This window comes from Amborella trichopoda, chromosome 9 (genome assembly GCF_054954075.1).
Source record: "Amborella trichopoda isolate Santa Cruz 75 chromosome 9, AtrichopodaSantaCruz75HAP2 v2.0, whole genome shotgun sequence".
Taxonomy (NCBI): domain Eukaryota; kingdom Viridiplantae; phylum Streptophyta; class Magnoliopsida; order Amborellales; family Amborellaceae; genus Amborella; species Amborella trichopoda.
Genome location: NC_142344.1, coordinates 16,961,676 through 16,983,592, shown reverse-complemented (window position 1 = coordinate 16,983,592; position 21,917 = coordinate 16,961,676). Strand labels below are relative to the sequence as shown.

General features: G+C 37.9%; 1 protein-coding gene across 1 annotated transcript; it reads right to left on the bottom strand.

Moving 5' to 3' along the window:
- Nucleotides 1-1,135: 1,135 nt before the first annotated feature.
- Nucleotides 1,136-21,409, bottom strand: DNK (P-loop containing nucleoside triphosphate hydrolases superfamily protein). Its single transcript, XM_006829108.4, has 5 exons — nucleotides 20,525-21,409; nucleotides 15,846-16,313; nucleotides 15,253-15,630; nucleotides 15,077-15,144; nucleotides 1,136-1,636 (listed from the first exon to the last, which is right to left on the bottom strand). Exons 1-5 carry the CDS (start codon nucleotides 21,119-21,121, stop codon nucleotides 1,387-1,389), a joined length of 1,761 nt encoding a protein of 586 aa, XP_006829171.1. The 5' UTR covers nucleotides 21,122-21,409; the 3' UTR covers nucleotides 1,136-1,386.
- Between the last annotated feature and the right edge of the window lie 508 nt (nucleotides 21,410-21,917).

Below are 21,917 nucleotides of genomic sequence, written 5' to 3'. Positions count from 1 at the left end.
AAGATTTCAAGTCTAAAAAATAGTTCGTTTTGCAACATATTATCTACACCGTCCATTTTCATGATTTTCATATGTTTATAAATCTACTTGATTTTAACCATTTTTTAAATTTAAAATTTTAAAATTAAATATAAAAATATATTTTGAGATCATCCTATGAACATCTTACATCAAAATTATATACCATGACAAAGTTTGAAGGTGCACCTTACCTCTACAGCTAGCTAGAGGATGCATCTTTATGCCAACTGCACCCTTTTTAAATATTATATAATATTTTCAAAACTAAAAATACTAACATTTTTTTGTCCTAAAGCCAAATTCAATCTAGAGCCGGGTGACATGCACGATATACCATCGCAAAGTGACTTTAGGGTAAATAGACTTCAGTTCACAGTAGGACTTTTCCTCTTTTTGTTCTTTTTCTGGTAGAAGCAAACGCTCTGCAGGGTACTTATAATTACTTTACTCCCTCCATCATAAATTTTTTGAGCCACTTTTAAAATCAATCTTGAGTATTTTCCAAAAATAAATTTGAATTTTGAGTTCTTAAACGCTTAAAATCCTATTGTTAGAAATTGAATCTTTGAACATTTATTTCAAGCACGTGTATGTATGTTAGGGCTTTTCTAATGTTGGTAGCTAGGCAGAGGAGGTTACAACCCTAAAGTTTGTAGTAGAGGTTGCAACCCTAAAGTTTGTAGTCCTAAAAATACTTGAGCTCACCGGAGGGAGTGAGTGGACAATATGCCTCCGATATGCTTCCTCAGGAGCATAAACCTTTTTCATCTTTCTTTAAAGGAAAAGTTTATATGAGGTGCCAACCTCATACTGTAGAAGTACAGTACACCTAAAAAACCCACTGGAGAAGGTTGTTCTTATGCTTAAAAAAACCCTCAAATCGATTATCTCTACCTCGATATTCAACATGACTAAATAAAAATAAAAATTTTTAATCCTAAAAATAGTTCATCTTCTAACACATTATAGAGACGGTCCATTTTAAATATTTTTAAGTGCTCATAGATAAGCTTGATTGTCATATTCATATCATAGCAAAGCTTTACGGCATTGAAACTGCATTTTCAGCATAGTTTTGAGATACACCTTACTTCACTAATATAAGGTTGACACCTTCTACAAACTTCACCCTTTCTAAATATATAGGTTAAAATGTTAAGCTGATGAGTTTATCATTCATATCCAAACAAAATTGGATTGCATAACTAAAGCACATCACTTTTACATCAGGATAAGCAAAAAGAAAAAGCCACAAGATCTCTAAGTGCATAAATTAGTCAAACAAGAGAGGAGAATAACCCGGTCTTAGTTTCCTCTCACAAGTGTTAGAGCCAGCAGAGTAGAGTCGACTAACTGAGGGAGCATTTAAATAGAGAGAAATGACATGGCTCGCTTAAAATCCAAGGATTTCATGGCTGCCTGCTGCTGCTGCTGCAGCTGCAAGGGGTGGCTACCATCTGGAACCCAGAGCCTACCACCACCATGAGGCAGTAATATCTGTTGCTGACCGTTATTTGGGCTCCTCTGCCCTTGTTCGTTGGATTTCTTCTCACGATCCTCTGCAGCTTGCTTTTTTTTAACAAACTCGAAAAATTCTGCAACTTGCCGAGCATATCTAGTCACAAACACAAAGCAAAGTACAATCAAATATCTCACAAAGATGAAATATGCTACCATGACAAAAATAGCAAACGTCCCATGCATTTAAATGTAGTATGTCGATAGTTTGGAGGCTAAGAATGATAAGTACAACACATATAAGAGCAAAAAGTCTTTCTTTTTATGCTAGTTATCATTGTAAAATGGTTCTAAGCCATGAATATAATTGCAATCGGTCAACTAACCGCAGGTTTCAACTTTTATATTTCCTTTCAAAGTATGGCAACAGCAGCCAAATTTAGTTGACCTTAGATGGTCGAATGTTCAGGTTCAATCAAAAGTAACGTATCTCCAAACACGCATAAATGGATGTAAGTGCAAAGAATAAAAAGTAAGATATCAAAATTTTCTGGAACTGCCAAAACAAACAATAATAGAACTTCAATTAGAACCATTTATTGTTAAACTCAAGTTTCAAAATACTCGGCTCAGGCTCATGATTTGGGACCTGCCTGAGCCGAGTAACTCGGGCGAGTGGACTCACCTGAGTAGCGTATGGACCACAAAAGGGCCAAAATTTTAAAAACAAAAAGAAATGTTAGAAAAAACATAGTAAACAGCACTGTAACTATGGACAAATAAGATGGGAAAAAAAAACAAACATAAAAGATGGGGAAAATTGACTTATAGCTGGAAATGTTTCAGGGAAAAAAAAAGAAAATATAAATATAGGGCATATGACAGAAAATCTCACAAATCATCATCAAAATCATATACAACATATTTACACATTGATTTTTACAAAGAAAATAATACCTTTCATGAACTTTTTATTTTACCTGAGTTTGTATCTGAGCATTTGGCTCGGTAAGGGGCCGAGTGCAAGTGGATACCGCCGAGTTTTCGAGCGCTGGTTAAACTAGCCTTTAAAATGAGGCTAGAACAGAAAAAAACCTCACAATTGTGAAGTATGGCCAGATCAAAGCAACTGACCAAGACCCTCCTTAAAACAGCCAGGGAATCAACTCTACTTTCCACTTTAGCTGATCCGCATATTTAAAAGGTAAGACAATTATTGTCATGATCAGAAGTCCATTAGAGGATAAAAAAGAAGAAAAGAAATAACTATTCAAAAGATAAGGCATCACATCTTCCTAGATTTTGTGAACCACCTAGAATATCAATTACAATTGCTGACATAGTTTTCCTTGAATTAACCCTAGAATGAAACCTGACTACAATCTCATTGGACTCATTTAACAAATGACACCATACAGTAGCCTCTAAAACATATTGTCACCAAGTAAGTTTCCTCTCAAGCAATTGCACCGGGCATAATAATCCTTGACTGTGATTTCAATTAAGCATCATGCACTGCTAACTAAAGTCATCCATGATCACAGACTCATAACCGTTGGGGCACTATGATCAGGCATTATGAACTCCAAGAAATGCGAACCAAGTAAAAGCACCAAGGTAGCAGAAAACCAGGGCAAAAGATCCACCAAAAATTAACAGATCTTAGCTAATGCATAGAAATCAAATAAGGAAACTGCAAAATATGGCTTAGGAGGTGTACAAAAGATTCATCAAAAAATTACGGATCTTAGCTAATGCATAGAGATAAGAGAAGAAAACAGTAAAACTCAGCTTACAAAGGTGTAAAAGGCATGTCCATGTTCATCGGCATTCACCACCAATAACGTACTTGCTACATTTATGATATTGCCAACTAGTAATGACTTTTCCATGACTCACGAACAATAAGTGATGAAATATGTATCTAGGGGAAATTATTCAGGGAGGGGCATATGAAGATGTAATTTATCAATTGCTGCATTTGTATTCATTATACCAACATCTTATTTTTTTACTTCACTAACACCTCGTTTGGATCCTTGGAAATCTTGGTACTGGATTGTTATTTCCAAAATATGAGGCCTTGAACCTTTTTGGCACTCACCGAGTCCCAAACATACAAACTCCCCATTTAGCCCCATATCTTGGATAGGCCAACCCAAAAAAGAAAAAAAAGAAAAACTACAAGCAAATCACAGATTTGCTTATCCAAGTTTTCATGGTCGAGAGTGAGCTAGGGAGAGAAAGAGCACAGGTAAAGAGGGGTTAGTGATGCAGATTAAGAGATAGTTAAATCCATATTTTTGTTTTATTCTTTATTTTGACTTTTGGGTCTACTTGTAATTTTTATTAGGATATATTTTATGGAAAAATATTTATTTTACGAGTTCAGGTTATTATATTTCTTTTTTGGGAAGGCTTATCTTTAGATGGGTAGGTTTATCTTTAGAGAGTCCGCTTATATTTAAAAGGAGTTGGTTTAAAAAGGAGTTATCTTTTTGTTTTTAGGAAGGTGAAAGTCCGTACTTTTTTTGCTTGAGTTGCTTTTAGGCAAATTTGAGTTTTGTAGAAGCCTGGCCTTGGACGATAAAGTTTAGATTTTAGAAAGATAAGGTTATGAGGTCAGAGAAACAATGATGGATATGTCCTATTGTAGTGGTGGTTATTTTTGATGGAATGAAATAAGATTATTTTGTAAAAATTGAGAAAGAGAGAGAGAGAGAGAAAGCCCTTTTTTGTAGGTTTTTCTTTTCTGTACTCTGCTGGCACGTGGTGGACTTGGACTCCCACATTTGTGCTTTCTACTTAGTTTTTTGTCTCTCTAAAACGTAGTTGTTTTGACAGTTATTGGCGGATGTTAATTTTCAATAGCGTCAGGTGGTTTTCGAGCCTCGATTCTTATGGGATCGCAGTGCTCATTGACAAGGCATCATGGTTCGTGGACGTGATCGATAGCCAGGTATCGAGAATGAGAGTGCGGGACCTCCAAGACATAAAGATCAAAAATTTAAGAAAGCAAGTAGAGGAGCTAACCTATGCTTGGCACAAAATTCAACCCCGACACACTATGATGATGTTAGTGAGTTGGACATTGTTTTCGAGAACATGTTCCACGCGCACGCTCCGCATTGAGAGCCTCAAGGTCGGGAGAGTGATTTACCTAACTTTGATGAAGATCTAGTTGAAGGTGAAGAGCAAGCAGGTTTGGATCTTCAATTGGAATCATCAATCATTGATGTCATGTGTGACCCTATTTTTTATGAAGGTCCTCTATTTCATGAAGAACAAGATAAAAGGAGACAAATTGGCTTTGAGGTAACAAGTATATCTAACTTTCTCATCAATGGAGAGATGGATAAGCAAGATATCGACCCAAAACCAAAGGATATCGAGCCTATGGAAATATTTGACGAAGATAAAAAAAAGGCCTCAAAGGATAATCAATAGGTGAAATTGGTTCGACCATTAAATCTAGTGCTCATCTCAAAGATCCATATGTGGTGTGCCCTAAGGTTAAGTTTGAGCAATTTCAACAAGTTTGTGGTGGAACAAACTCTATTGACATACAACAACCCTTTACTTGAAGACTTACCCCTTTAAATGTACAATCGTTGTGTTATGATTAGTGCAATAACCCACAAGTCCCATGATCGTGTTTACAATGCTTGAGTTGAAGGAGGTTGCGAGGCTATTGACAAATCATCTCAACGCATTTTAAAACTCGAGGTCAAGTTTTTTCCATCCAGGGAGAATGATACAATTAAGAGATGGTTAAATCCATATTTTTATTTTGATTTTCTTGTAATTTTTATTAGGCTATTTTTTTTTAAGAAAAATATTTATTTAGGAGTTAGAGATTTGTTTTTCCATTTTTGCGAAGGCTTATCTTTAGATGGGTAGGTTTATCTTCAGAGAGTCCATTTATATTTAAGAGGTGTTGGTTTAAAAAGGAGTTATCTATTTGTAGGAGTTGTTTCGTTTTTAGGAACGTTAAAGTATGTACTTTTTTTGCTTGAGTTGCTTTTAGGCAACTTTGACTTTTTAGAAGCTTGAGTGCTTGACCTTGGAAAATAAAGTTTTGTTTTTAGAAAGATCAAGATAGGAGGTTAGAGAAACAACGATAAAAGGGGGATGGACATCCCATTGTAGTGGTGGTTATTTTTTTATGGGATGAAATAAGGTTATTTTGTAGAGCGAGTCATTTTTGTGGGCTTTTCTTTTATGAGCTCTGGTGGCATGTGGTGGAAAAATCGGACTCCAACGTCTGTGCTTTCTTCTTGAAGATTTATTTTTAGTTTTATGTCTCTCTAAAACATGGTTGTTTTGCCAATTATTGGCGGCCGGTAATTTTCAATTACGCCACATGCCACCAGAGCACAAAAAAGAAAAACCCACAAAAAGGGCTCTATCTCTCTCTCTCTATACAAAATAACCTTATTTTATTCCATCAAAACTACCCACCACAACAATGGGACGTCCACCCCCCTTTTATCATTGTTCTCTAACCTCCTATCCTTATCTTTCTAAAAACAAAACTTTATCTTCCAAAGCTCTACAAAGTCAAACTAGCCTAAAAGCAACTCAAGCCAAAAGTAAAAGCAACTCAAGCAAAAAAAATAAAGACTTTAACCTTCTTAAAAACAAAAAGATAACTCCTTTTTAAACCAACACCTCTTAAATATAAACGGACTCTCTAAAGATAAAGAGCGGAGTTGGAGAAAGGACATAGTTCTATAATTTTCACTTTAAAGCAATATATAGCCATAGTGGATATCTTCATTTTGGGGAAAGGATGCATCATATCAAACTTACCGTCCTACTTCAGGATTTTCCCATGTAATGTTTCGTCAAAGGGAAAATAACCAATAGAGCATGGAATGAAATTAAGGAGCAAATAAACCCATTTTAGGTCAACTTGGGGAGAGGAAAGCAAAAAGCTTGGAGAAGTTAGATACAATGGATGAACTAGATGAAACCATAGGCTTTCCAAAGGGGATGTGCAAAAAGAGTTGAATTAAGGTGATGCAGGGGAATTTGAGGGAACAGTAAAATCAGCAAGAAACCAAGCTAAACACAAGCATAAGTCGAAGAAACCTAGGGTTTCTTCTCCATACCCAAGCTAGGGTTCCAAAAGCCTAAGCTTTTCTCTTTTGTCAATTTCTAAAAGTCATGTGGAATTGACCCTCTCTAAACCTAAGCTTTTCTCGTCATCGAGTTTTGAATTGTGCTAAGATGAAATTTGCATTAATCCGACAACATTCTTCCAACTCAAATATTGCAAACATGATCTCGGGACTTGTGGGTTATTGCACTAATTAAAACACTAAGATTATGCATTGGAACTGAGAAACCCTCAAGGAAAGGGTCACTATATGTCGATAGAGTATTTTTAATCACATAAACTTGTTAAATTTGCATCACTTCAGCCATGTAACCCTGCAAAATAAGATTAGTGGTGAATCCCAATCCACAATTTGCTAACTTTCTATGCAATCTATGTCAAAATAAAAAATCTCATCCTCCAAATCCAAACTCTGGAGTGATGTTCCCCACATCTAGGTCTTCTATAGCTATCTTCATCACTCGACTCCACAAACAGAGCGCAAAAGTGAAAAGGCTTGTACTCAAGATCCTCTTGGGCTGAAAGATCACCATCTTACCCATTATTGAGGCTTGCAAATTGCTATGCCAGCTACTGTACTTGCCTTTCAAGTTCCTCAATTTATCATCTATGGGATCACAGAGTGGATTTACGAAAACCCCCCTTCTACAACCCCTTCTCGCTACCATAGGTTCACCAAAATCACAGACCCTAGGCAAATAATCAACAAAAATTGCTGAAATCAGCAAGATCTAGGTGGTTTTGGCGAAACTTTGGCCAAAACCAGCAAACCCTAAACCCCCCTATAACTTCCCCTCTTTGTTGTTCACCTAGGGCACCGAAACAATTGGTGCTACAGTAACTTCGAATTTGCTACAATAACTTGTGTAGATTGCGAGCTTCGATACCACTTGATGCAGGGGAATTTGAGGGAACAGTAAAATTAGCAAGAAACAAAGCTAAACACAAGCATAAGTCGAAGAAACCTAGGGTTTCTTCTCCATACCTAAGCTAGGGTTCCAAAAGCCTAAGCTTTTCTCTTTTCTCAATTTCTAAAAATCATCTGGAATTGACCCTCTCAAGGCCCCTAACACATTATATATTATAATTCAATATTCAAAGACATTTACATGTCCATACAATAATTAAAAGACATATATATCCTAACTTAAACTTAAATTTCATAATGACAAATTTACCCCCATGAATAGTAATTGTGAATACTTCCATGAAATAAACAAAAAAATATAAAGACCCCAAAATCCCTAAAAAACTAAAAACCCTATAAATAAGCCCTAAAAGCAAACTATAATATACATCTTTTAAAGTTAAATAAAAAGAAAGAATAAGAACAATTTTTCCCTCCATCATGAGGCTAAAATATCCCTGATTCAACACTCAAGAGGTAGTAGGCAAGAGTAAGTATGCAAAAGTCTCGAGTACAAGAGTTAGGTCATCCATAACATTGTGAGACACAAGAAAGTAGGCAAAACTCGAGGGCAACATCATAACATAGTGATACAAGGGGAAGTAGGCCAGAGTGGAATAGCTTAAAATTATCATCAATGGAAAAAAGGAAATTGCTTATAGGATTTAGAACCATGAGCTTCTTTCACAAAATCGCTAATGCATGATTTGAGGGGAAAACATACCTGCAACATAATAGTTTCCTTGTCTAGGTATAAGGAATATATGCTATCGTCTTGCACTCTTGATCAGGTCTTCTAATTTATGATAGTAGAACTCCCAAACCAAGGCCCATAGGGCAACATTCAAGATCCATTTCTATACATGATGCCATTAATGTTCAAGAAGGCGGAGGCAATTGCCTAGGTGGCCAATGGTTTTGTAATATCCCTATAACATTTCAAATAACAAAAGATGACCAAAATACCCCCATAACATCCAAGGGTGTTTTTGCCATTTTAAAATGTGTAAAATATTTTTGTTATATTTTTTAAGGGCGTATGGTGGTGTGATGCTCATGCCCTAAATTACAGGTTGATCCAATTTATATAAAAATATTAAAATTAAAAATATTCTTGCACACTCAACCATCCGTATTCAATTGATAGCCTTCAAGCCCATGGGTGAAATCAATGTAGAGTTTTTCTCATAGGCATTTTATAAGATATAGGTATACACTTATGCACAACACAGATTGTAATCCTTTAGCGGGATTACGTTTTGGTTCATATTTTCATAATTTTTTACACTACGGTCCTATGTTTATATTTTTTTTAGTTTTACTCCCAGCCCAATATTGCAAACACCAGACCACCCCTTAGCATTTTCTTTTTAGTATATCGGTCTAATGTCTTCACCATTAGAGCATTTTTTTTTTTTGAACTATACCGCTCTGATGTCTCCACTATCATATTGCATTTAAACTTAAATGTAAGAAATAAAATCAGGCCGGTCCAATATCTCTAACATCAGACTTTTGAATTAAAGGGGAGCAGCATCCCAAATTCATGGGTCCTTTTTATCAGGCACATCATGCTACCAACTATTGCACATGTAGCCATCAAACCTATAGAGCAAAAGATAAAATTGTGCGGTCAAATGTTAGAGATATAGGACCGGCCCAATTTTATATCTCTTAAATTTTAAATGCGATCTGATGTTGGAGACATTGAATGGATATACTTCAAAAAAAAAAACGAAGTATGGGGTAGTCCAATGTTTTCAATATCAGACCGCCATATAAATGGGTAGGTCTGATATCTACGGCATCGGACTACCCAAAAACCACAAAAATAAAAAATAAAAAAAAATGTGGTATGATGTTGGCAACATTGGTCTAAGTGCAAAATTGGAATAAAAAACCACGAAAAAAGAGGACCTCCACTTATAATTCGCTAAAATTTTGACTAAAACGTAATTTGGTTAAATAACGGTTCCTAAAGAAGAGAGGACCAAGACCTCTAACTTCACCAGACATTAGGCGCCTAAATACCTCTGCCCTAGGGCCTTGGCCAACCTAGGCGTCGAGACGGCTAACCTTTTGAACACTAATTGTGAACTTATAAAGAAAATAAAAATTCAGTTGTTACTATCAAGAAATGTTACAAAATAATAGTCAATGGCCATGTCTTCCATAGCCAGCAGTCTCACTTCTGCTATGAAACACAAGGAGCCCCTCGACTCTAACATAACCTCCAAGGTTTAAGAAACAATGTCACGGCCAACTCACTAAGGAAAAATTGAGTAGAAGATTTATTATCTTAAAATCCCTATACATGAAGTGAGTGCTTTGGTTAAGATGCCAGTTATAGACACAACTTGTCAAACGAGCACCAAAAGGTGAGAAGACTAGGTAAAAGCAGGACGATCTCGATGACATATCTCTTTTTCTCCCCAAAAACACTTAAGGAACAATGAGGCAGATACTAAACCACATTCACATTCAAAAAGCTAGATCCAACTGCATTGGCTGCTTAGCCAGCTAGGAGGCGCCTAGAAACCTTAGCAGCCCTGTGGGGGAGGGGCGAGAGTATATTTAAATTAGTGTGAAGAGATGGAAGGATACTATTTTCACCGACAAAAATGGGGTATAGTCGGTCATATATTATATCTTCATCCTCAAGGTACAAAAATGGGGTATAGTCGGTCGTATATTATATCTTCATCCTCAAGGTGCATAGTAAAGGCGAAACAGAGAGAGAGAGGAGAGACAGGAAAGGATTCCTACAATCTTAATGGCAGTTATGAATTTTTTTTACTATTTCTCTCTCTGTCCTGTTGTTTTTGCAACACCCGACTCTTGTTTGTTGCAAGGGAGAAAGAGAGAGGAAAGAGAGGAGAGGCTTTCTTCAATGTTAATGGCAGGTAGTGTTTTAATTCTCGAGAGTCACGACTATCTCTCTCTCTTGAAACCTGCCTTTTACTTCTTGTTTTTACATTTTTTTTCTTTCTTTTAAAGCGGGTTACATACTTTTCTTTTGAGACTCGACTTTTCTTTTAAAGGGGACTTATCTCTATCTTTTTTTCTTCTTTTCTTTTAAAGGGGATAGCACTAGCCGGGTGCCTTGGCATGCGTAAGGCAAAGAGCGACTGCCTAGACACATGACCTCCTACGATGCTTGCCTAGGCACCATTCCCATCGAGATCAATAAGCAAGATCAATGTATCAAAAAGCGCTAAGCGGGTCCTAGGCAGCCTGGGGGGTCCAGGCCGCCCAGCGCCTAGACAGCTGCCTAGGCGGGCGCCCAGAACCTCGGCGACTGCTAGTTGAAATTTGAAAAAAAGTAAAAACCATACCAAATTATTACCAACATAATACCATATAGTTGAAAAAAAAAAAAATAGACGTTGAGAAGAGAAATTTGATAATCTATATTGTTAAAACAGTAAACTGTAAAACCATACAAGTGTAGGTAGGATATAAAAGTCAACACTCAACACAACAGAAATTTAGTATATATACAGTATAACAAAAGTCAACACTCATGACTTAACACAACAGTCAACAGACTCAACACTAAACACTCAGCATCAAGAGGCAAGAGTATTCAGTCGTCGTCATCATCAGAAGAATATCAATAGGGCAAGCCTCATCATATGCATCCGAGTCGAGGCCATCATCATCAAAGTCATCTCCCTCTTCAATATAACGCTCGTCCTCCTCTGTTTCTTCTGAATCTGCCTCTTCCTCCTCCTCTTCTTCTAACTTCCTCTTACTAGTTTGTGCAGATGAGGCCCTAAGAGTCTTGGTTGCTCTACTCTTTTCTTTGTGTTTCTCTGAACTCAAATATTGTATAATTTTCTCCTTGGTAGCCTCAGGAACATTTTTACAAAGGGCAACATCCCCCTTAATACTGGCAAGGCATTTTTTAACCGGTAAATGCCCATAATATTATGTCCACAATAATTACATTTAATACAATTTTTATCACTTGGATTCGGGTTATCACGATACTTCCAACTCGGATCACCACTTCGTATAGAACCTAGAGAAAATACTTCCATAGAACAAGGCCTATTTTCATCCTTCTCTGGTTCTTCAAAATTCAGAAGATGTCTAATCTCATCCCGAACTGCTTCAGGAACCTTTGTACAAGAAGCAACATTACCTCTAACACCAGCAAGGTGTTTTTTGAATTGGCTAATACCCCATCGGCATCTTTTTCACAAAAATTACACCTTATATAATTTTCATCATTTGGTTTTGAGTTGTACCCAAACAGGATCATTTTTCTAAGAGTAGCAGAAATAGATCTATGGCAAAGATTTTGTTCTTGTTTTTGTTTTACATAACTTACAAATCGCTTAATCTCCTCTCTAATAGCTTAAGGAACATTTTTACAAGGGGCAACATCCCCTTTAATACCGGCAAAATGTTTCTTAAACTGGTTTATGCCTCCTTTTGTATCTTTTTCACAAAAATTGCATCTAACATAATTTTTATCATTTGGATTCGGGTTGTATCCATATTTCCAACCCGGATCTCCACTCCGACTAACTCCTGAAGAAGAGATCTCAAAATAAAACAAGCAATTTAAAAGTTGCACTTACTTTGGTTGCTCGAACTCCAAACTTTGAGAAACACTTCGATGATTCGATCCAATGAATTGTAGTTTTTTGGAGATTCCTCCCTCTCTAAAAGGGTTTCTTGGGGGTTTAGGTTCAAATGAACTTAAAACCCATCTTTATAAACTTTTATATCTTGAAAAAACGAAAAAAAAAAAATTACTTTTCCGCCTTTGAGCAGGGTCATGCCCTGGACGGCTGCCCAGGGCTGAGCGCTGGGCGACCGCCTAGGCGGGTTCCGTACCGCCTAGGCGGCCGCTCAGGGACCACTGCCCAGTTTGGCCACTTAAGCACTGGGCGGTCCGCTTTTTGAACAATGAGTAGGATGAAAGCTTACGACAAGACATTGAGTAAGATTTAACTCTTCTATTTCCACATCCCATTGATTATCCCAAAAATTAAAGCATCAAATCACCCTCTCTCCATTTCTATCCATTCATTCTTTGATTAGGGACTCTTGTCTAAAAGCTAGGATTGCCAAAAATGGGAATCACTTCTGCAAGGCTTTCTCATAACACTAAACATCAACACAAAATCTAACCCTACTCCCATCTCATGCTCCAAATTACATTATTGCAACCCATCCCCCCACTTGCCTCCATGCATTGGAAGTAGTGAAAAAAGATATGGGGAATTATGATCTCACTAAAGGTGTGGCCCTTAATAGAGCAAAATGACGGACCATGATTCGTGTAGCCGACCCCAATTAGTTGGGAAAAGGATCAGATGATGATGATGCATTATTTGACCAAGGCCTCTAGACTAGATGTTAGGTTGACCAACCAAAAGAATTGTAACTGCAAATTTCCCTTTCAACCCAAACTGTAATACAACTTTCCCTTTCAACCCAAAGTCTAATACAATGTTCAAAAAGATGGAGGTAAGCACTTAGGTGGCCACCCCATGATTGAGAGGCCCCAAAAAGAAAAAAGAGATAGAGAAAGGGGGAGGTTGTTAGTACATATCAACATCGTCATCATCTGAGCCTCACCCAACTATTTGGGGCCAGCTACACGAATCCTATTCTGCCATTTCGTTCTAACAAAAGTCATACCCTCAACCAGACCATAAATCACCAAATCTTTTCTCACTACTTCCATCCATATCCTTTGGGGCATTTTCCTTCCCCTTTTAAAGCCTTCCACTTGAACCAAATCACCCATCCTAAATGGTATTCTTATCGACGTTGCACATGATCAGACCACCTAAGTTTAATACATATATGTGCTATAATATACACACACACACATAATACAAAATGAAAGTGGAAAGTAGAGAAAAAGAGAGTAAAGACCCATCATGTACCCCTCTCTCTCTCTCTCCTATATTTAGTACAATATAATAGTACTATATAATAATACATCCAGTACTAGTACTATGTAATGGTACTATATATAGTTGCAGAGAGAAAAGAAGAGAGTAGAGGAATGAGATCAGGCTAAATTAATCGCAATTGTATTAGTTAATTAAGTAAAGGAATGAGATCAATATCAGTCAATTTTGTGAACTTGCCAGAGAAATGATGCTCAGTGAAGTACTATGCTTCAGAATATATAGGCACACACAGACATTATGGAGCTTGGAGTTCACTTCCCAAAATGTCATCCACAAAATAGGAACTCATATGTTCATTTCCAGGAAGAACATCTTACTCTTATTATATGTAGAGAAATGTGTCTGGCTGTTGCAAGCCTGAGCCTTCATGACTAACTACTACAGAAAGAAAAAAAATGTAATTGAAGAAAAAGAATTAAGTGCACAGTCCAATGCCACTCTAATTTGGGATCCACAATAATGAGTATTACACCACTTTGGAAATGAAGCAATTAGTGTACATATTGATCAATAAATTGGCGCCTTAATATTTACCCGAAAGAAAGAAAAATGGGTGTCTTAATGAATTGCTCAACTAACACTTTCTTTTACCCATGTTCACCAAATGCACAGCAAACAAATTATTGGTTATCCTTATGAATAGCATTCCTTCATGCATTTGTTGCACAATGATGCTTGATTTATGAATTCCAGTTACACATCACAGCACAAACAGTCGTATATTCAATGGAAGACAATTCTATATCCAAATAAATTAGGTTACGGTTCCTTCCACTGCATGATGCCAATCATAATCGAACTTGAGAGTGTGAAAGATAACACTTCTGACTAAAAAAGTGGAATCTCCTAAACCGTCTTCAAGAAGCTTTCAGACACTCAAACAAAGATTATTTTCAAAAAACATACAATTTTTATATCATGAGCATATAATATGCAAGTTCAAGTCAATGGAAGCTTTTTCAACATCATATTGGTATAAGAAAGCCTTGAGCTTGCCAAAAAATGGCCAACAAACACAACTCTAGTTAGGGCTGCCAACAGACTGGGTTTGGGCCAGTCTGGGCTTGTCCGGGTCTGGACACGGCCTAAATATGTAGCTTCAGACTGGGCCCAGCCTGAATAGAACGTATTGAGGCCCCAGCCCAGTCTGAAAAAAATTGGATCAGGCATGGCCAGACTCAAACTGTATCTAAATATAATTTTATATAATATATAAAACTACACATTTAATGATTAAAATATAAAATTGTTTCCAAGCCTTGTCCAGCTGGGATTGGCCCAGCCTGAAATTCTTTTAGGCCCACCATGACCAGCCCACAGGCCTTACGTTCTAGTCCGAACCAGGATGGAAAACAAGCCCGGCCAAAAGCCTGACAGCCAGCCTGGCCATTGGCAGCCCTAACTCCAATTGAAGCATATCACTAAATTCCAATAGACGATCAAGCAAAGAACTGAAATGATAAATCAGTCAGGTCATGTATGAAAGAGAGAAGACATGCAAAATTAAAGATTTCAGGGCTTGTTGATATTTTCAGGGGTTTGTTAATACTCGAAATAGTAAATAGTATTGCAATCCATAAGAGAAAAAATAAAAACAAATGGATTAACCAAAGGACAATGAAATCTTACTGTCGTTTGGCCTCGATGTCTCTGCTGAAATCAATATTAGGTTCACAGTCTAGAACCAAAGCAGGAACCTGAAAATATGAATATAAAAGGTGAATACGTTGATAAACCGGAAGAGAACTTTATTTGTAATGAAATCCAAAAAAGGAAATAATTGTAAAGGACTGGCAACAAATTACCTTTTGAATGCTTGAATGCATGTGATCCCCTTCAAGATAAAACACACGATCTCTTATATCTGCATGCAAGGAGCTGTCCATTTGGTTTGATAACGGACTGACAGACAATACACCATGATTTCCACTTTGAAAAGGGAATAACCAGCTCTCATGCTTTTCATGCAAGTCATGCAGATAATCCAGGGTGACACCACCTTCTTCAGCCCTTTTCCTAAGCTTTAGCCGCTTATGGCAAGTATCTGGGCTAGCCCTAAGATAGATAAATCCATCTGGGATAAGCCCAGGAAGACAGGACACCACAGGATCAAACCATGAATCGTAAATGCTTATCTCCATCTCATTCATCCAGTTTGCTTCATGGACAGCTCGCACAAAAACCTGCACCAAGTCAATCAAATACCACAATAATTCTAGTAAAATACAATGCAAGAACATAAAATAATTAAATATCATCAACACAAACCACCATGGAGAGCATCAGAAAGTAAGAAAATACTAAAATTTATTGTACTGCAGAAATTAGAAAAAGAAGAGCATTGCCATATTTGCTTTGCAAAATCAAGTCAGCAACGCTAACAATAATCAAAACATACCATTCTATCACTGAAAACGCTTCTTTCCATCAGCCGTAGGGGCTTTACTCCGCCTGCAGATTCTCGCTCTTGCATAACCCTTGTAACAAATACATAGTTTTGGAACGTGTAGGCATACCTCTGTGGCTCAGCATAAAAGGCATCAAGGATATTGAAATGGTCAGGCCCAACATCCTGCCACTTTGAAATAGGTTCAGGAACCACTTCCACTAGGTCACGTAATTCAAGCGTTTCATTAGCTATCCTTTGAAGGAACGTGGTTTTCCCGACGCTAATATTTCCCTCAACACAGAAAGTGAGCCGCTTTTTCTCTGCAAGTTTCTTGCCAGACTCAGGGCTTTCCTCTTTTAACTCTTCATCCACGCGTTCTTTGATAAAAGAAGTTATACTCTCTGCATGGTGTCTGTGAATGATCCCTATAGAACTCTGTAAGAACTCAACCATTTTTTGACTAGATTCTCCAAAAAACTGTAACAGGAGACATAGTGAAGCCTTTGCTTAGAAACAACCCTTGTACAGCTAAGAAAAAAAGTACAAACATTAGAAACACAAGACATACAAAAATCAAGAATTTTTTAAATAAATATATTCTCCGCATTGATAATGTAAGCTTGTAAGATTGACTTTGAGGTCTAAAGGCATAAAATATGTGGGCATCTGGTACAAATTTAGAAACAGGAAATAGGTAGCATTTCAGCTATGCTGCAAAAATATGATGGTCTATGAGAGTGTATAGAAACCAAATCTCATATACTTGGAGCGCAACTATGTCAAAACTCAAGACAATACAACTTGAATTTTACACAGTACACTTGAAACTCAACTTACAAAATGATATTATAGCAAGGTCATTGTGTGGTACCGACCAAGTACAGCACTTGTTAGGAGGTGCGAGTTAGTTCAAGTAGACGGACTGAAAAAGGGTAAGGAGTAGTCCCAAAAGGATGTCATCAGAAGTAGTCTGAAAAGATATGGAGACTTATGGCCTCACTGAAGATATGGCCTCTAATAGAGCATAATAGAGAATGTAGCCAACCTCAATTAATTGGGAAAAAGGCTAAAATGACGATGATGATGACGATCAAAGCAAGTAGAAAACTCGTGGGAAAAATCTTGGCTCTTAAAACACAACCGGTTCAATTGAGTTTACAAATCGAGCCACATAAATTCGGGTACGAACTCCTCTCGTGAAAACAACAATTTGAGGCATCAAAATGAAGATCTAATCGACTGACTTTATGAAAATTTTAGAAAAATACCAGTAAAAAATGCTCAAAACAACATTGGGAAAGCTCATGGAAACTATATCAATTTGTGCATGGATGATGCCTTTAACTATATGGATCAAGAGGGATTAAAGTAAAATCAAGAGAGCAATGATCTAACATCAAAAGGATGAAGATAGCTTGCTGTAATTGAGAATTTACAGCAAGAAGAATCAACTAGAATCAAAGAAAATGGAAGAGATCTTACTCAATTGATGATGCCTCAAGACTAGATCATCCATGACTTGAATTTGAGCTTTGGATCACCATTAATGGAGCCATGAAGGAGCTTCAATAAAGCTTTCTCTCACATCACCTTGAATGCAATTTTCTAGAGAGAGAAAGGAAGAGATGGCCCGTGGGCATGCCACTCTAAGATAGATGAGAGAGAGAGAGTAGCATGCCACTCAGAGAGATAGAGAGAGAGAAGAGTGAACTCATGTGTAGAATGAAAGCTCAAGGGGGCATTTATAGGCTTCAAGCCATTAAAGTGTATAGATGCTTCTAAATTGATGAATCTTGGCCTTCCATGTCATCATCCAATGGCCACAAAGAGAGGCTTGATCCTAACCCACCATCCACCATCATGCCATCAAGATGTGTGGTATGGATTTGAACACCTTTATCCTCCTTTAATTCACTCCAATTTTCCTTATTATTAAAATACCCATGCTCTTTACATTTAATTAAACTAAAAACCAAGTTGGAGGGGCGTACTTTCGTAATAATTTGACAAAATTCCAACAAACAGCAAAACTCAACAGTTTCCTCCATTTTATAAGAGCATGTGGAGCTAATGAAATCATGTCACATAAGCTAGGTTGTCAATTGCATGTTAACCATATACCCTTATGGTTAGGTTTGTAATTACAAACCCTATGCCCCTTCTAGAAGCCTTCACACATGTGCACAAACCCCTAGCTTTTTGAATTAAACATGCACTCGAACAATTTTCTAAAATAACATTATTCCAAAAAATACCAAATTACAATGCCCCTCATTAAATTCGACGATATACAAAAGGACATGGGGTCCCCATGGGGGGTTGACATCACCCTAACACCATCCTCAATGTGGGGTAGCATGGGACCCCCTAGGCCTCCATGCGGACACCCATTGGCCATTTGGATATCCCGTGTGGCTCCTAGAGGACTGTCCTTAATTGTCATTTCTTGTAAACAATTTCAAAAAATGTAATTTCTTGTTCAAAAAAAATTTGCAAAAGATTCACAAAATATTCACAAACCAGGTAATGTTCACAAAATATTTTGAGTTTTTAACTACAAACATGTAGAAATGTTACAAAAGAAAAAATGTATGAAAGAATATCAAATAACAACACATTATACCCCCAAAAAAAACACCAAACCCTAAATCAAATATTGTAGTGCACTAACCTTTTCAAAATGAAACCAATACAGGCCCGAAGCAATGATGTTTGGTCACCAAAAGTCCTCTTATGCGACCACTCCAAGCTCCAAAAAGTACCAGGAAGTGTATCTTTTGATCTCGCAAGAGATAACAAATGCTTCCTAAAGCAATGATCTTTGGTCACCAAAAGCCCTCTTAGGTGATCACTCCAAGCTCCAAACAGTATCAAGAAGTGTATATTTTGATTTCGCAAGAGATAAAAAAATGTTGAAATTTTTTTCAATCTTGAGAAAAATCTCAAAATATAAGCTTTTGGAGAGTTTTTCTTTATCTAAAATACACAAAAGGGGCTTTGGGGGAGAGATCTCCTCGAACCCGTTTCCCCCTTTTTCAGGGGGGAGAGATACCCAAAATACCCCTAGCCGAGGGCCTATTTCTGCCCTCGACCAGCGTGTATCGAGGTGCCGTCTAGATGCACGACGCCTACAAAGCCCACCTAGGTGGCGCCTAGACATTTTGACATTCCTGCCGCCTGGGGAGCAGAATATTTAAACATTGGCAATTAGGTGTCCTCAAATTGTGGCCCTTCCCATCCAAGAGTGTTGCTACAATGGGATAATAGGTAGGTAACGTGGCAGGTTCATATGTCCAAGTGGGATGCAGGTGGGGGTACCTAACCTACAGGTACATGAAGGCTTAATGGCCAGGGTAAGGTGGCTCAAGGACAGCCATCAAATCAAGTGGGGCTAGAATGGACAAAAGCTCAATGCCAGATGAGCAAACTTTCACAAGGTTTGAAGTCAAATTCAAACATGATTTGAATTCATACTTATATGAGTTAGAGTCCCACCCGCTAATGGTGTGTTTACATGGCTGCCGAATGCCACATATTAGCAGTAGATGGTTTGTCATTAAGTTTTGACTGAGGTCCATCTCATCCCCCACGTTGTTATTGACTCCCCTTTCTTCTCCAGTGAGAATTCTAGCAATTGTTCCATTTTCTCACAGTGTTTTTCTGCTGGTTACGAGAATCCAATCCAGCCATCACCATGTGAATATTCTATTATAACCGTGTGAATATATATTTACAGTTAACATCATAGAGTGCCCAAAAGCTAAAAAAAGGCCCAAACGACTCCAAGCCAACAACAAGTTTGAGTTAAAAAATCCATTTTCAAAATCAATATAATAAAAATCCTATAAGAACTCATAACATTTTCTTATATCTGCTGAAAAGGCTAATATAAGGAAATCATATATGCAAATTTGACATGAAAGTCTTGTAGGGAAACAAGGCAATGCACCACTTGTTCATTTAATAACTGATGCAACAAAATATTGCAGAAGAAATCACATAGTCCTTCCATGTATACCAGGACCCACATCAATCATTAAATGCTTCTCTGGTAGGAGCTTTAACTAGCATTTAAATGCTTTTCCACTGGGAACTTTAAACCTTAAAATGCATCATTTTATGATGTCAGCCTGATAAAACATTATGATTCAAACTAACTACATTTTTGTTGAGAATATGAGATAGAGAAATATTTCTCTTGAGAAGATTCAGTGAACTAATGATGGTCCAATGGGAGACCCTGTAAAAGAACTGCCATTCGTATCAAATACTATATGAATACATCCTATGTTGTATTTCAACTCCCTACTCCCCTAAGAAGGCCATTCGGAACTATAAACCCCCAAAAAGCTCATTGGAAGACCTTGTTCTTACCCCCTAAACAGGAAAAATGATACAAAAAATCAGATACCAATTTCCCATCCCTATCTTCAAAAGACGAGAGAGCAGAAGCCTCACAAATAAGCAGTTAGGCAATAAAAGTCACAACTTTTGTATGTAAATAGAAGTATTTAACACTATTTGAGCTGGGGAAAGGGGTAAAAGAGGGAGGATGCAGCCATGAACTCAAATCTACCTCTTCTGTTCCCCTATTACCAAGTTATAAGACACATAAAGGCCCCAAGTTAAGCTTGAAAGGTTACACAAGTTAAAGAGTGCAGAGAGAGTTAAAGGAGTTGGTTGTTCACCTTGTCTCTGTAAAGCTGCTTGAGCTCCGAAACCTTTTCAATGCCCTTATCTACAAACTTCTGCATGTTGCGAGGCCCAACTCCTGGTATGCTGAGAAGGTCAGGGCTGCTGCTGCCGCTGCCACTGCCCTGAGGCCCTACCCCCCTCTGTCTCCTCTGCAACCGCTGCTGTCTCCCCTGAAAATCGCTGCCTGGTAACCTCCTGCTCTCCTCATCATCGTCATCAGAATCAGCAGCAGCACCTTCCACTTTCTTCCCTCTCTCTTCCCCTTCGTCATGAAACCAAGCAGAGCGCACTTCAGCCCAAGGCTTATACTTCGGCTTAGGAGCGGACGAGCAGCACACACGGAAGCTGAAGCCCCTGGCAGCCAATGCCCGTGCCAAGGAAGCACAGCCAAACCGATGGAGAAGGGACCTCTCCGAAGAACCCATAAAAGAAGAGTTGCACCATGAGGGGTTTGGCGGTGCTCTAGCGCGAGCTAGCGGCATGGCCAAGGGCGGCAAGCAAAAGTTGGGAGATAAGGCCACCGCCGCAGCCCAACTTTTGCCAACAGCTGATGCTGGTCCAGTGGGGGAACAAGTCAAGAGCTTTTGCATCTCACTGAAGCGGTAGCATCTCTCTTACCTCTCTCCAACTCCCATCTTCCTTTCCTTCTCACCCACTGCAAAGAAGATAACAGGGTGGGTAACCCTAATTGCCAGACCAGTTTTCTTGCCTATTAAAAGTATACTGCAACTCTCTCTCTCTCTCCAAAACCTCAGAGAAGCAGGTAGAATACAAAGAGCAGGGCAGAAGAGGAAGGAGAGGGGAGTTTTGTAGGGTTTAATGCAGAGAGCATAACAGGAAGGAGAAGGGAGTTTTGTAGGGTTTAATGCAGAGAGCATAAGAGGAAGGAGAGGGGAGTTTTGTAGGGTTTAATGAATGGATTTGGGTTGAAAGAGTAAAAAACGAAGAGTGGGTTGGAGAGGGATGTAATTTTGACCCTTGGTAAAAAGTTAAATACGTCGGCGAGCACATTCCCCGGGAATAAAAAAGGCCGTATTTATTTATTTTACTTTTAAGTGGTTCCCGCCCAAACCAGCAAAATTGGTCATGGAATGGGAAGCCCCTCGTGCCCGTTTGGTTCTCCGGAAATGGGGGTCCTGATGAGATGTCTCTCCTTCTCTTGGAGGTATCTGTTGTTTGGAAGAGACCAAGTAGATGCATGCTCGTCTACCATTTCGATTGCCAAGAAGACCTGTCTCTTCAAAATAGTATACGTTATTATATTGTATAATTATAATAAAATATTTTAACGCTATATTCCAATATTATAATCTAATATTATATTATATATCATAATATTACATATATTAATTATATATATATATATATACATATTACAATATGCAA